The following is a 14548-nucleotide window of genomic DNA, read 5'->3' on the forward strand; positions in this document are numbered from 1 at the left end:
CTCGTCTCGATCTCTTACTCTCATCACGGCCTCGACTCTCGGCTCCCATCGACTCACAACTGCGCCTTTGGCCATTCATCGCCTCCCTTTCTTGCTCTCAATCTCCTCCATCTGTTTAGTGAGACGAGTTCCACGGACCTACCCGGTAATCGGACCGAATTGGCCGTTCGATTCCCGAATAGATTCATGGGTGGTTCCTGATTTCAATTTTTGGTGCCAGTCCTTAGTGGATGATTTCCGATTCTCGATTCTAGGATAGAAATCGATGAAAACTGCTCACTTGGACCATACTCATCCGTAGTCACGTTACCCATCTTTCCAAAAACTCCAAAAAGCTCCAAAACCACAAAATGCCATTCTTTTTCACCTTACGAAAGAAACAAAAAAGGGAGCTCGCCGACATTAAATTCTTCAAGTTACCGCATGGGAATGAACTTGTCACAGGCAGAAAACAAAGGGGGCAAGATTCTTTTGAGTTGTAACTGGGAAGCAGCGGTTGTGTGGGTCAGTTAATAAGGGTCGTCGTTTTCTTGAACCAGAAAACGTACGATGGGCAGTGATTTTTCTCCTCTCTTCCGCCTTTTATTTTATTTTTTTTTCAATTTTCACTTTAATTTTTGTATGATATAATGAGGAATGGGGATCGTTTGTTGATGTCGGTTAGACATTAGAATAGAGTAGACTCCAGCTATTTAATGAACAGTGTCAGCGGAAGAAGTTGTTCTAGTCAAGACTCCATTTTTTTTTTCCTTTCTTTTCCCAAATCATCGTCTTCAACCTTTCACTTGCAACTCATAGAGAGAGACAGAGAGACAGAGAGACAGACAAGGAAAGCTCAACGCTCGCCTTGAAAAGAAGGGGTCTTTGCTTGTACCCATTTTTGCCTTGTGGAAAAAATTCATCTTTGGAGTCTTTTGGGATCTGCATCTGGGTCAACACGGCAAGTTGACTCGGTAATTGAAATGGTTATCGCCTGTGTTGAAGCGGTTGATTCGGTGTGAAGGAGGGGTGGGAGGGGGGGAGAGAGAGAGGGAGAGGGAGGGAGGGGGAGCAATGTCTTGGAAGAGCAGAGGAACAGAGTCTTCAAAGAGCTTGGTCTCTAAGAAATGGGCTCTTTTGCTTTGTATTGGTTGCTTTTGTGGTGGGATGCTCTTCTCCAACGGGTAATTTTCTTTTCCAGGAATTTTCGTAATCGAAGTAATCGATTTTGATGGGAAGTTTCTTGTTTAACTTGCAGTCCAGAAGAGCTCTTCTGAGCTTCTAATTACTAATTGTGGTCTATGATTTGTGATTTCAATACGATACTTGTAGAGCATTTTGTGGGTTGTTCAGTGCATGGGGAATTCACATGATGCTTGAAATGATACTGGGTTCTGAGTTCATCACTGTTGCTGTGATTTTCTAAATGAGTCCGGAATGGTGAATTCTCATGTGGGAAATTTGCTGCATGTGCCTCCTGTCCATATGTTGTCTTTCTCTTCTTCATCTTCACTTGTCCATTTTTATGTTCGGTATCGTCAATACACGATGAAATTGGCAAAACGTATTCCCAATCTTGCAGTATCTTTTGCTCATGGATGCGCATTTGCATGATTCTAGCGTTGCCAACTTATTGTTTCGATTGCTATAGCCTTAAATTTTCCACCTGTAATTTTGTTATAAATAGGTTAACTCATTGCTTAACTGTGATATCTACTGAAGGATGTGGACGGAACCAGATGCTAAAGATACTCCAAGAACAACGAACGAAAATGGAAAGCTGAAGATTGTTTCCGAGGGCTGTACTCCAAAACTGGTGAGTTCCTCATCTCTCTTAAAACTTGCAATTTCTCTTCAAAAAGCTTTAGATTGTGCTCCTTCAATCCTGGGAGTAGCTGCTTATCGGTTGCAGTTCAAGTCTAGTCAAAGTATTTACCAGTTGATCTGTATCTTCTTCGTTAGAAGGATGGAAAGCATGAATCGACAGACATTCTGGGCGAAGTTTCAAGGACGCATCATGCTATCCAGTAAGCTATGATGTCATCTGGGTTCAGTGAATCTATCTGATTCTTAACTTACTTTATTTATTGTCGGATGCAGAACTCTCGATAAAACAATCTCAAACTTGGAAATGGAATTGGCGGCTGCAAGAGCTGCACAGGAGTCAATACTTAATGGTTCTCCTATCTCGGACGACCTAAAAATTAGCGAGCCAATTACGAAAAGAAAATATCTAATGGTCGTGGGAATTAATACTGCCTTTAGTAGCCGAAAGAGAAGAGACTCTGTTCGCAGTACCTGGATGCCTCAAGGTTTGTTCGCTAGCTATCTGTAGTTTCATTAACCTATGCAATTGACTTAAGATTATACATTGATGACTCGTTACACTTATATCGTCAGGTGACAAGAGAGAGAAGCTTGAAAAAGAGAAGGGCATCATAATCCGCTTTGTGATTGGACACAGGTGATTACCTGCTGTAGTAATCTGGTTTGGTGTATTCCGAGAAATTCATCAGCCACTCTGCATTAAGAAGATAATCCATTTTTTCTCTGTCATAGTAGTTTCTTAAATGTCAAGTAGGTGTAGGTTACTTATACCCTCAATATCTTCTCTGAATAATATGTAGCTAGTACATGATGTAAACACCTTTACTTTCCACCGATCACTTTGAAACAAATTTTCACATCATCGCATGAGAGTTATGTGTATTCATCAGGAAATCATCACATGAGAGTTATAAGCATTCATCAGTCAATTCTCAGGGGAAATCTTTCTGGTCTAGAACAAGCAAATAACTATATCTGGCATTGTAGTGTGATTGCATTCTTAGAAGCAAAACCAATCGTATTAAGGAGATGGATGTCCATTGAAGGCTGAGGTTTTAAGCATTTTCCTGCAAAAGATAAGATGACAACTTTTAATTAACGGAAATATAAGTCGATTATGTGGGCCAAAAGACAGATAGTGTGCTGCCTGCTTGAATTATTGGAAATATTAAGGTAATCCATCTTTCTGGAGTAGAGAATCAATCTCTCTTATTAAACACTAGTGTACGATCAAAAGCGCCCAGTTTTTTTAACTCTTTTTTCCCCCTCTCTACTAGGCAAACTATTTTTAATGGGCAAATTCTTTAATGTTTAGATTGACTTCCAAAACCATAAGAGTGTTTTGACGACAGTCATCTAATTCTTTTCCCTTTGTCGGGCCCTTCGGCTGCTAGTGCTACATCTGGCGGCATTCTCGATAGAGCGATTGAAGCAGAAGATAAGAGGCATGGTGATTTTTTGAGGCTGGTAATGTTGTTTGTTTGCCCCTTGGCTATCTCCTGTTTACTGTGCGAAGCAGAAAAAAACATACTGGCTGTCAACATGTCATTATTCAAACAGAAGACTCAACTAACTTGTTTTTTCTTGCTCTTGTTGATACTCTGGACACAGGAGCATGTGGAGGGTTACCTTGAATTGTCTGCCAAAACAAAGACATACTTCGCAACTGCAGTTGCATTGTGGGATGCAGACTTTTATGTCAAAGTGGATGATGATGTACATGTCAATATAGGTAGAGACCAGATTCTTTCTCAGTTTAATCATACTCGGAATCTTTGCTTTTTTTTTCCTTGGAAGAAGGGTTGAAAGAGAAGGATACAAATTGCTAGGGTCCGTTTCTTTTGCGGAATATGAATGATTTTGGGAACATATTCTTAAATGATGGTGTCGCTTCCGAAAATTAGTCAATCGAAATATTTCTAGTCATCAACAACAGTCCATGCCTAAATCATTTTCATCGATAATGAAAAGCGGTACAAACGATCATTTTGAGGAAACTTCTTTTCAAATTCGTTGATTTTCCATGAAAAATACATACGATGGAGAGTTAATTTATGCTCAATGTCAGGCTTTCAACTCCTTCAGTCCCTTTAGGGATTTTATATTTCCATATATACTTCTGCGTACTACATGTAAGTTGCTGAAGGGAGTTGCTCCTGTCCTTCAAGTGCTTTTGAGTTTGAACTTGTAAAATGTCCTGCTATTTATATTCCACCAAGAAATAAACACAACGCTTTTGAAAGAGAAAAATTTTGCTGGTATAATGTTAGAACATGCTACTAGTTAGATATCAATTCGTCATGGTTTATAGTTAAATTATCTAGGCACAGTTGGATTTCATTTTGATTAAATTCACTCTGCAGCCACACTTGGAGCAACTTTGATGAGGCACAGATCGAAGCCTAGAGTGTATATTGGCTGCATGAAATCTGGTCCAGTCCTTGCTCAGAAGTAAGCAAAGTACCCTTTCATCACCCTGTTTAACATTTTATAATTAAGAATTGCCTTTAAACCCTGAATTTTGATGATAAGGGGTGTGAGGTACCACGAACCAGAGCACTGGAAATTTGGTGAAGAGGGAAACAGATACTTCCGTCATGCTACGGGCCAACTATATGCTATTTCAAAAGATCTCGCAACCTATGTGTCAATAAATCAGTATGCTGTTTCCCTTGCATTTGGGTGGATATTTCTTTTTGCCCAAGTTCATTAATGTTGACTTGTTGCTTTCTAATGGTAACACTCTAGGCATGTGTTGCACAAGTATGCCAACGAAGATGTGTCACTTGGATCATGGTTTATCGGATTGGATGTGGAGCATATTGATGACCGCCGACTTTGTTGTGGTACTCCACCTGGTAAATTTTTAGGCATTCATCTCTCGGACTCCTTTTACATAAATGTTAATTTCTTGGCATGAAGTGTGAGTCTCATTCATGCCGTGTTGTCAAATTTTGCCAATTTTTTTAATTTGTCATCTTATTGGTGCCATATCAGTGGTGTTTAGTCAGTGACTTATGTCATATGATTTGATTCTTATAGCACCTCAACGGTTTATGAATGCATGAATGACTTAGAGTGGCATGGTTCTTGTATGGTGAAGGAAGAAACACGAGTTTGGTGCCACTAGTGACGTCTAGAATGTCAGATCATTTTGTGCAAAAGTATTTACATTCTCGAGTGGTGTCGCAGATTGTGAATGGAAGGCTCAGGCCGGTAATGTCTGCGTGGCATCGTTCGATTGGAGCTGCAGTGGCGTATGCAAGTCAGTTGAGAGAATGAAAGAAGTTCATCGGAGATGCGGGGAAGGCGAGAATGTGTTGTGGAGCACAGCTTTCTAAAGACACGACTGTCCCTCCCATCTCAGGAGGAAAAGTGGAGCTTTTTCCACGAAATTTGGGTACAGAGGAATTTGTGTGTGTAAAACATAGATGCAAAAAACTGGAAGTCAGCAAATTATTTTGCATGTTGACGAGGACGAAAGTGGCTCTTTGGCCGGGGATATCAGTCTTGCCACGGGGGATTCTGATCCGAAGAAAGGGCGGGAGACCCATTTATCGACGCGAGGCAAGACACTGTAACCAAGCATTCTTTCATTAAACTGTGGTGTTGTTTTGTATGTGATGCCATGGGTAATGAAACTACACAATAAGTGAAAATGTTAGGCTTAGAATTTTTCTGCTGTGTAAATGTAGAATTTGGATGTCTGAGTTTTGGGAATTCTGGTGGAGCTTCATCTCCTAGAATTGACAATTCGTATCTTTCGTCTTGTCTCTCTAGTCTCTGCTCTTCAGCCAAAGCTTGGCTCTGATTCATTCCAATTTTACTCTCTCTCTGCTTGGGACTTCGGCTGCCTTTTTTGACGCACGTACTTAGGTTCTTTTGAAGGTTAGAATGAATTCAAGCTCCCCCGGTTGTGGGGTTTTCGTGAGCAATGGCGGGCTTAAGTTTGTCATCTGTTTCCGGGACTTGCGTAGCATTGCATCATGGAACTAGAAATAGTGGAGAATTGCTCAAAATGAACCTGGCAAAGACAAATAGGTTCAATTGGGCCTAAGCATCCTTCATTGGTCCTTCACAGAACTTCGGTTTGTCACCGGAGTTTAGACGAATGGATCGATGGGAGCGAGCTTTCTGCGCACGCTGCTACCCGATTCGTTAACCTTTTTCTCGGCCCCATCTTCATTGCCCGAGGTGGAGTACGGTGATTCATATACATTCGCGAAGCATGAGAAGCATTGGTATCATATGACTAAAGTTTTCCGCTCAAGCTCGAGTTTTAAGCACGAATTTGGGTTGTGATAGTCCAGATCGAAGCAATACGAAAATTGTTCACGAGGCTCGTCGTGAGCCCGGCCCTAAGTAAACCAGAGCCCAAGCCCGTCTAAATCACCTTTGGGCCGCTCGGGCTATTGGAAGCTGAGTGAGATTTATGTCCAATCGCTCCCCTGTGCTTTAAAATTTTTTTCGAAAAGAAGAACGAGGACAGATCGCAGTGCGTGCGAACTTTGTCGTGGATTATTGGGATCTCCTTGCTTGAATTGCAGGCGACATCTTCTTCTTTCAAGTTGAAGCATTTGTTGGTTTTCTGTTTCGCACGTAATCTCAGGTGATCTGTTTCTCTTTTTGATCTGCCCTCTGTGTTTTTTCCTTCGTCCCACTTCTGCGAAACCCTAATTTTGTTGCTTTCCCCTTTGTCTGTGGACGTTGAATTCTGTAGAATCTAGCCATGTCCAAGAGCTCCTTCAAGCTGGAACACCCCCTCGGTTCTCTCTCTCTCTCTCTCTCTCTGCTTGTGTTGATACAACAGTGGAATGCATTGACATGATGAGGAATTGAGCTTCTTGAGTTTGTTTGGCCCATTAGGCTTTCTTTCTTTTTTTGGGCATGAAATCGTCCTTGTATGAATAACTGAGAGGGCGGATAGAGTGTTAAGCTTTTGTGGGTTACTGAGTTTTGCTTATTTGGATCTTTCATGTCATTCTTTAGTTTCTTGTTGTTCCTGTGCGCCTGATCCTTTGGGATTCCTTGTCCATTGAGCTGATGGTAAGATTGATACTTAGGGTAATGAATTATGGAGGCCTTATCTATGGTTATTTGTTCGGCTCTGGGTATAGCAGAGTGATATAGTCTTGAATAATTGCTTGTTTATTTTTCCGGCAATAGATCAGGATCTTTTGTGTAGCCTGACTGCCATGATTGTTCTTTGGGTCTGGCAAAGTGATGGATTTCTTAATGATGGATTCCCTGTTCGTTGTGTATAAAATCGTTTTAGGGACTTATATGGTAGGCTTTTAGTGGATGTTGAATATGGCCCATTTGTTTAAATACCCATTTGCAGTTTGCTATGTTGCAAATCGATATTTTGAATCGGCCCTAGTATAGCTAACATTGCTCTCGATTTTCAGTTTAGTTAAAACTAATGGAGTCTCCTCTATCTCTGAGAACTAATTGTTCGCTCCACCAGTTTCAGTCTCTCTCTGGAAATTTGTTTTTGTGGCACTCAACTGTCATGCTCCTTTCCCTTTTGTTTGCCACAACGTTCAACTGTAATTCAGATCACTCTTGTGGAATGTTGCTTACTCATATACCTTAGCCAGTAAAATTCTATTGGCATGATTATTTACGTTCTAATTGCATTTACCCAATCTTTGGCTCCAGAGAGGAGGCAGGCAGAAGCTGCCCGAATCAGGGAGAAATATCCTGATAGAATACCAGTATGGAATTTTCATCTTGTTATTATAAGGAATTGATATGTTTGTTAAATTGCTTTACTGTGACTGTGGTCATGGTTTCAAAAGTTTTGTTCGGAACCTACAGGTCATTGTGGAGAAAGCTGAAAGGAGCGACATTCCAGATATCGACAAAAAGAAGTGAATTCCCTTTTTCTTCTATTAGTTGGCTCTGTATCTTAGCCCATGTACTACTTATTGTTAGGGAAATTTTCCGCCCTCCAAAATGGTTATATCTGTTTATCCACGTCATGGATGCAGGTATCTGGTTCCTGCTGATCTTACTGTTGGGCAATTTGTTTACGTTGTCCGAAAGAGGATCAAGCTTAGTGCTGAAAAGGCCATATTCATCTTTGTCAAGAATATCTTGCCACCTACTGGTGAGGAAGCTTAGCTTACGATTACGTTTCTTTCATGTTCTTCACCAGCACGTCTTTGTTAGTTTGCTTGTATTATTCGCTTTTCTATTGTTGCAGCTGCTATGATGTCCGCAATCTACGAGGAGCACAAAGATGAAGATGGGTTCCTTTACATGACTTATAGCGGCGAGAACACATTTGGATTTTGAGTGGAATTCAAGTGAAACTTTATCCTTTATTCTATATGTACATAAGATCCTAAGAGCACAAAACTTGAGTAAATGAAAATTGTTTGGTTACCCAGTCCTTTGAAGTGAGTTGCACTCTCACGAATGCATCCGTTTCTTTGTCGATAAAAAGATATTTGGTGGTATCTTCTGAACTCGAAGCAGTAGGATTTATGGCTTTTCATGTTTGCTCTCTCTCTCTCTCTCTCTCTCTCTATCTCTCTCGGTTATTTTTATCATCTGGGCTGGCCTAGCACATGGAATGCGCAGACATTCATCTACTTCTCTTTGCGAATCTCTTGGTGCCTCCGAGGTTGTCGCCCTTTAGTATTTGCTCCATGGCGAGATTATCTCCCTATCGAGTGATGGGCAAAAGCTCAGCAAAGATCTCTTTGCTCCTTTATGGCATTGAATGCATAGGACTGATAGCTTCCTGGAAAGCACAAGTACCCGGAACGATTCCGTGCAACGCATGGAGCTCTCTGCATTAACCGTGAGGATGCGGGAAGCCATCAAACTTGTAGGCTGCAATAGATGAATCGCCCATCGAACTTGCAGGATGCAATTTCCTTCATGAATCGGTAATGTGAGATGAAGATGACTCTGACTCATGAAAATTTTATCAAGATGCAAATAGCTGACTCATTTCACCAGTATGGCCTCACTTCCTGTATTAAGGTTCCACAAAACACACTCTGTTGACTCATTGAACATACATCTAACTTCTACAAATGCAAAGCAGGCTCCAAAGCATATTAGAAGTCATGACATTAGATAGGATTATACACATCATAAGGTCTTTAGGAAGTAAGAAGACAGACATATTATGATAATACAGTCCAAAAAGGTGTAGTTTTTTTCCAGATATAGCCAATATCAGTTTCATCAGCTCAATGTACCATTGATATGATAGGTAATAAGCCCCTCTAAAGCCCAATTTAGACGATTTTCTTAAAAAGGCGAATCGTCGAACAGCTTTTTTGTCATTCTCGCATGTGCCTCAACAAATTCCGGGTAAGTTGTCCCAAGAGCTGGGGCCGGGAGTTCTTTCATTGTCGACAGCAGTACTGGCTGGAAGTGACGGTGCTATCTGTTGCTGCATCTCGAGCCCTCCCATGGTTATATCTGCCCCGGTGGAAGCGTAACAAGTGTCGATGTCAAGGGTGGAATGCCCCAGATTCCCTTTAAAGGAAAACATTTGAAAAGGAACATAGAATGTTAGAGTGATGTAAGAAAGTGTTGATGAAAAAAAAAAAAAACAGTTCAAATGTTCATTAGTCAAGTGTCTTTGCAATTACTAAAGTATGTTTAACCTCTCTGAAGGGTCGAAGGGACGGCATTAAGCAACTTCGAGAAATCTTCTTCTTCCATGGAGTAGATCTGCTGTGCAGCATCTTTTTCGACGTTGGTTCCTTCTTGTGCCAAAGGCAAACCAAAACCTATGCGAGTGTCGATCTCAGAATGGGAATGGCCCAAGTTCGCTGTAAAGTGGGGGAGATAAAGTCACTCTGTTAGGCCTATAAAAGAGAGTCAAGAACAGATGGGGTAAGAGCAGTTGCCAAGATAGCATTAACCGTTATACCATTCATATAGGTTTACAAAGCTCTATGGATGTAATGACTGTGAAATTAGAGCAATTACAAGCAACAACAATCTTCAAAGCAAATGGTCTAATTCAATCAGCTGATATCCATGTTACGAGCCGCAGTAGCAGCGAATCAATAGAAGGCAACATAGAGTCCCGCAAATCTGAGTTGAAGCTTTGAAGGCGAAAATCGGGAAAAAGAAGAAAATACATGCAAGGCGTGCAGTACGCAGATATAGACTAGATCATGAGATAACAGAAGCTGCGGCAAACTACTCAAAGCTGCGGCTTTGTCTCAGTAATGATACCTGTTATCTTCTTAACTGATTATCGTAGAGCAATAGTTGCGACCAGTCAGAACGGATGTTTCTTGATATAAATAAAAGAACAAACCTGCAGAGGCATTGACAGAGCTTCCAACATCCCAATCACAACCAGACCTCAAGGAGAAGTCAAGCTTCTCCGGTTGCAAGTTCATGAAGCTTTGCGTCTGTGGGTTTTCATTAGATAGTGCTTGAGCCTCCTCCAGCAAATCCTCCAATAACCCACTACCACTGCGATACACACCCCGTCTCCGCTTCACGTCGGTCTCTGGTTGTCCAGTTTGGGATAGGTACAATTGGCTTGAAGGGAGCTCTGATTTTGAGGGAAAGTTTGAAACGGATGGCAAGTATCTGTCTGAATCCAGCTGAGTCTGCACATACTGAGGTGAACTCACATTGCAGCTCAGTGGACTAAATTGAAAAGAACCCATGCTAGGCAACTGGGTTGGTGTAGGAACAGATGGAAACGGAGAAGAACCGAGTGACATGGGCAGAAAAGAGAGTGAAAACCCGGAAGTGTCTTCATAAGTACCATTCAACTGGAGAGGAGAGGATGCGAGAACTGGAGTGGTGTGAGTATTGGTGAATGTGCTTGCGGGACAAGCAAGAGAGGGGGAGGGGTAGAAGAGACCATTGTTGAAGCTCGATTTGAGATAATGCTGAGAATACTGTGGTGAGAGAAGCATGCTGCTGGGAATCTGTGGCAGGTCTTGGCTGGTGTGTCTTGGTTGGGTTAGGATTTGGATTGGGGCCTGTGTGTGAAGCTGGGTTGCTGTGTTCGATCGGGGCTCCATCGCCCGCGGTACCGATGAAGACGGCAGATGTTCAGGAGCGATGTCGTGAGGATACAGAGGGAGGCCTTGGCGGATGCGGTGCTTGATTCTTGTATTCCAATAGTTCTTTATTTCGTTGTCTGTTCGCCCAGGTAGCTAGACAGTATTGAGGAAGATTTACAAATTGCTTGAGAAGATACAAAAGTGCAGATTGTCTAAGAAATCAACTACAAAGCACAGAAAGATGAAAAGGTACGAGGGTCTATCGGATCAAACTCTCTGAGAATCGGTCAAACTAGAGCGCCAACTTTACTAAACAACCACATGCCTTAAACCTTTAAATGAGGCTCAATCAGTGTGACAACAACCATCCATGCAAACCCACAAAAAAAAAACTCAATTTTTAACCAAATCAAGCATAGGAAAACAACAGAAGAGCCAGAAAAAAGCAGAGGAAAAACACAGGAGACATCACCTGGGTAGCCATGCGGGCCCATTTGTTGCCGAGCTGAGAATGCAGCTTGAGGATCAACCTCTCTTCCTCAGGAGTGAAAGAGCCTTTCTTCAAGTTGGGTCGGAGGTGGTTGGTCCACCGGAGCCGGCAACTCTTGCCGCACCGGGCCAGACCCGTGTTCTTCTGCACTGAATTCCAATTCCCCTCTCCATTCTTCTTCACATGCTCGATCAACACCGCATCTTCCGCAGCCGTCCATGGCCCCTTCTTCAGCACCGGTCCACCTCCACCACTGCCAGTACCAGCACCGCTAGAACCACTACTACTCGACCCAATTGATTGTCCATCCTCCTGTTGCTGCTGCTGTTCTTGTTGTTGTGTTGATGCATTTCCTTTAGTCATGAAACACAACTGGAGGGTGGGATCAGTTGCACATGCACAGAAAGCTCATTCCTATGTGTTTGTGTGTCAAAACGGACTCGCTCTGGGCTTTCTTTTCCGAGCTTTGATGGGTTAAAATTGGAATTTTCTCAAGAATTTCTAGGATTTTTTGGTTGTGTTTGTGAACTTTCGTGAGATTTCAAGGGAAGATTTTCTTGTTCGTCCCCTCTGGAATGGAGGTGGTTGTGATTGTGGTGGTGTTGGTGTTGGGGTTAGTGAGATTATATGTCCTTTCTTTTGTCTCTTCTTTTTGCATGAAATGGGAGTTGAAACAGGACAAAAGAAAGTTGCCCAGAATTTCAGGTTAGATGCTTGTGGGTGTCAGTAATTGTTGGAGACTTTTTTCTTGTCAAGCCCATCAAGAAAAACATTCAAACCGGAAAAACTCACTACCTGAACCCAAAAAAAAACAAAAACAAAAACAAAAAGAAGAAGGAAGGCACAGAATTTGATGGTTGGGTTCAACAAGGGGACACTTTTGCTGATGGCAACAACCAACAGAAAACCCAGAAAACTTCTTTTGTCTGAGCTGCTTTTCTTTCTAAAATGAACAGAAAGATCTCACCAGGACCATCCCAAAAGAAGGGCCCCCCTAATCTGGGACCGCTGCTCCCGAGACAAAGTCAAATGTTTTTTTGTCTTGTGAGCGGAGAACAATCCTCGGGGAAATTCAATATGGGAACTGCCTGCTGCTGCTGCTGCTGCTGATTCTTGGAACTTGGGTTTCACAGAAGAGGAGGAGAAAGAGAGGGAGAGACAGAGCCACAGGCGAGGAGCTAGCATGTCGTTTCAGGCCATTGGCTGACCAGTTTATTAGGCGCATGATTTTTTCCGTAAAGCAAAGGCTTTTTTCATTTTCCCCCCCTGAAGTTTTTCATCCTCTGATTGATATGTGCAGATACAGGCTTGATTCTTGGATTTGTACACTGTAAAAGGAGGTGGACAGGACAGGCTGGCGATGCGGTGTGGCGTGGCTGTTCCCTTTTAAGGATACAAAGCATGATCTTTTCTCGGACAGAGTCTGCAAGTGAAAAAGCCAAATGATTAGTAGTGCCAGTAACAACGTGGCAGACTAAAATTAGGAGCACTTCCCTCTTGAGGAATCATCTTGATTTGTCATATTTGATCCCATTTCACTGTAATTTTTGTATCCAACACATACAACTATTCATGGAAAATTTTCCATTTGCGGCTCTTTTCGATAGATCTTGGATGAATTTTGGGCACAACGCTTCCCAATGGGGAATTGGTTCCTCGATGATTCATGAATATCCCTTCATTAGGGTGGTAGCAAGCTTATGTTTACTGATGAAGATTAGAAAAAGAAGAGCTCATCTTTTCTTGTTGAAGGCCTCTTTGGGGGCCAAAGGAAGTCAAAAATTAGTAAAAATTGGAGCGAGTGCCCGTGTCCCGTGTTTGATAAAATCCCACCTAGGTGCTATTGGAACCCATCTAATTTGATGGTACAAATGAACTTTGCATGCACGAATACTTAGAGGGCTTCACATGACTTGTGTTGATTCATTCTACATCGATCGATCTCAACCTTAAATTTTGTGGAATTTCGTATGAGACCTATCATATCTAATAGCTCACGTTGGCTTGTGTGTGCTTCTTTCCCTTTGACAAAGTTGCCGAGGTATAACAAGGTTAAAAATTATGGATACACACCATGGACTGCTTACAGTATCTATGACTGTTTTCTTCAATGTTTTCTTCATGTTTTTGCATTGATTCTCACTCATTGCAAGATTTCACCTATTGGGTTTGCCAACTAAGCTTGGCTGTACTTCCAAAATAAGGAACTAATGCAGGTGTTTGGTTTCCTAATTTTGGCCATGAAAAAAAAAAAGTGCAGGTCTTTGATTTTGCCAATCATGAGCTCCCATGTAAATTTGACCTCATCAAGATCCTCATTATATGCCTTTGGTGTTGTCTTAGGTGTTATGAGACTCTGGCATTTACCATGAGATATAACAGGCAAGAAACAAAGTTATATAGCCCATCTTTTAGCTGTGAATTTCGATTTCTCCGGCGTATTTTATATTTCACCCCTTTAATTATAAACTCACAAAAAAGGAAAAGAAAAAAAAACAAATCAAGGAATTCATGCTACATTATCTCTCCCCAAATCATTGTGCCTTCATCTTTTCAATGATTTTTTTTTTTTTTTTGCCTCTTTTCCACTTGCTCTTTATTTCAATTTTGTATTTGCAAAGAAACCAGATTCGCAGTTGGGCCAAGACCCTCAGATTTGTCAGAACATGAAGAAAGAAACGTGAGCAATGAGTATCAATCTACCCATCTTGATTTTCTGCAAGATCCGATCTTGATTTGGTGGGGGCATAGCAGATTAATAATAAAATAAAATAAATAAAGTTCAAGAAAAGACCTGGAATCAGATTTTAGTCGCATGTTTGCATGCTCTTATTATAATAAGGACATCATTTGACCATAATTGAAGAACATGGTGCCAAAAGCATTCTGCCAATGAGTGTCAAACTTTTCCGGCCACAGAAACCAAAAGAAAATGGCAAATATCACAAAAAACGACTCAAACTACGTTCACTGTGAAAAAGATATCACAATTTTTTTTTTTTGTGTCACCAAAAAACCTAAACTTTTCCGTTGTGACTCAAATACCTAAAAAAAATTGTGCCATGAGAAAACCCGAACATATACATGTGTAATATATTTGCCTTCTATTTCACCGTATATTAGCACATTGGTCTAAGTTCGGGATTTTTTTTATGACACAAAAAAGTTGGGGGTATTTGTGTCATGATGAGAAAGTTTGAAGTTTATTATTAGAGTGAGCATAGTTTGAGATTTTTCGTGGTACTAACCC

At 41.4% G+C, this 14548-nt stretch overlaps 3 protein-coding genes across 6 annotated transcripts; 2 read left to right on the forward strand and 1 right to left on the reverse strand.

The window, feature by feature from the left end:
* Window positions 1-710: 710 nt before the first annotated feature.
* LOC115736751 (probable beta-1,3-galactosyltransferase 2) lies at window positions 711-5605 on the forward strand. 2 transcript variants are annotated; one of them, XM_030668592.2, is made up of 11 exons: window positions 711-1163; window positions 1702-1795; window positions 1945-2006; window positions 2080-2291; window positions 2380-2443; window positions 3201-3273; window positions 3418-3538; window positions 4170-4257; window positions 4339-4464; window positions 4555-4664; window positions 4999-5605. In XM_030668592.2, exons 1-11 carry the CDS (start codon window positions 1054-1056, stop codon window positions 5145-5147), a joined length of 1209 nt encoding a protein of 402 aa, XP_030524452.1. In that variant the 5' UTR covers window positions 711-1053; the 3' UTR covers window positions 5148-5605. The 2 variants fall into 2 exon arrangements, with proteins under 2 accessions (XP_030524452.1, XP_048130952.1); XM_048274995.1 differs by having other exon boundaries at window positions 720-1163; window positions 1942-2006.
* A 644-nt stretch (window positions 5606-6249) lies between these two features.
* LOC115740625 (autophagy-related protein 8C-like) lies at window positions 6250-8312 on the forward strand. Of its 3 annotated transcripts, none has more exons than XM_030674264.2 (6): window positions 6250-6415; window positions 6527-6572; window positions 7468-7523; window positions 7627-7679; window positions 7800-7918; window positions 8015-8312. In XM_030674264.2, the coding sequence occupies exons 2-6, from the start codon at window positions 6536-6538 to the stop codon at window positions 8104-8106; spliced, it is 357 nt and encodes a 118-aa protein (XP_030530124.1). In that variant the 5' UTR covers window positions 6250-6415; window positions 6527-6535; the 3' UTR covers window positions 8107-8312. The 3 variants fall into 3 exon arrangements, with proteins under 3 accessions (XP_030530124.1, XP_048130967.1, XP_030530045.1); XM_048275010.1 differs by having other exon boundaries at window positions 6267-6415; window positions 6534-6572; XM_030674185.2 differs by having other exon boundaries at window positions 6272-6417; window positions 6524-6572.
* Window positions 8313-8880: 568 nt separating this feature from the next.
* On the reverse strand, window positions 8881-11578 carry LOC115740544 (transcription factor MYB101-like). The gene is made up of 4 exons (XM_030674075.2): window positions 11281-11578; window positions 10103-10961; window positions 9438-9605; window positions 8881-9306 (listed from the first exon to the last, which is right to left on the reverse strand). Exons 1-4 carry the CDS (start codon window positions 11290-11292, stop codon window positions 9125-9127), a joined length of 1221 nt encoding a protein of 406 aa, XP_030529935.1. The 5' UTR covers window positions 11293-11578; the 3' UTR covers window positions 8881-9124.
* Window positions 11579-14548: the final 2970 nt, after the last annotated feature.

This window comes from Rhodamnia argentea, chromosome 2, assembly GCF_020921035.1.
Source record: "Rhodamnia argentea isolate NSW1041297 chromosome 2, ASM2092103v1, whole genome shotgun sequence".
NCBI lineage: Eukaryota > Viridiplantae > Streptophyta > Magnoliopsida > Myrtales > Myrtaceae > Rhodamnia > Rhodamnia argentea.

Bases quoted from the DNA above. Each gene is read 5' to 3' on its own strand.
- LOC115736751 (XM_048274995.1), top strand. From the start codon at position 1,054: ATGTCTTGGAAGAGCAGAGGAACAGAGTCTTCAAAGAGCTTGGTCTCT. The intron at 1,796-1,941 runs GTGAGTTCCTCA...CTTCTTCGTTAG, and splicing joins AGGGCTGTACTCCAAAACTG to AAGGATGGAAAGCATGAATC. The intron at 2,444-3,200 runs GTGATTACCTGC...TTCGGCTGCTAG, and splicing joins CGCTTTGTGATTGGACACAG to TGCTACATCTGGCGGCATTC.
- LOC115740625 (XM_030674264.2), top strand. From the start codon at position 6,536: ATGTCCAAGAGCTCCTTCAAGCTGGAACACCCCCTCG. The intron at 7,524-7,626 runs GTATGGAATTTT...CGGAACCTACAG, and splicing joins AATATCCTGATAGAATACCA to GTCATTGTGGAGAAAGCTGA. The intron at 7,680-7,799 runs GTGAATTCCCTT...TCATGGATGCAG, and splicing joins CCAGATATCGACAAAAAGAA to GTATCTGGTTCCTGCTGATC.
- LOC115740544 (XM_030674075.2), bottom strand. The intron at 9,606-10,102 runs GTTTGTTCTTTT...CCCACTTTACAG, and splicing joins CTCTGTCAATGCCTCTGCAG to CGAACTTGGGCCATTCCCAT. The intron at 9,307-9,437 runs GTTAAACATACT...TTTCCTTTAAAG, and splicing joins CCCTTCGACCCTTCAGAGAG to GGAATCTGGGGCATTCCACC.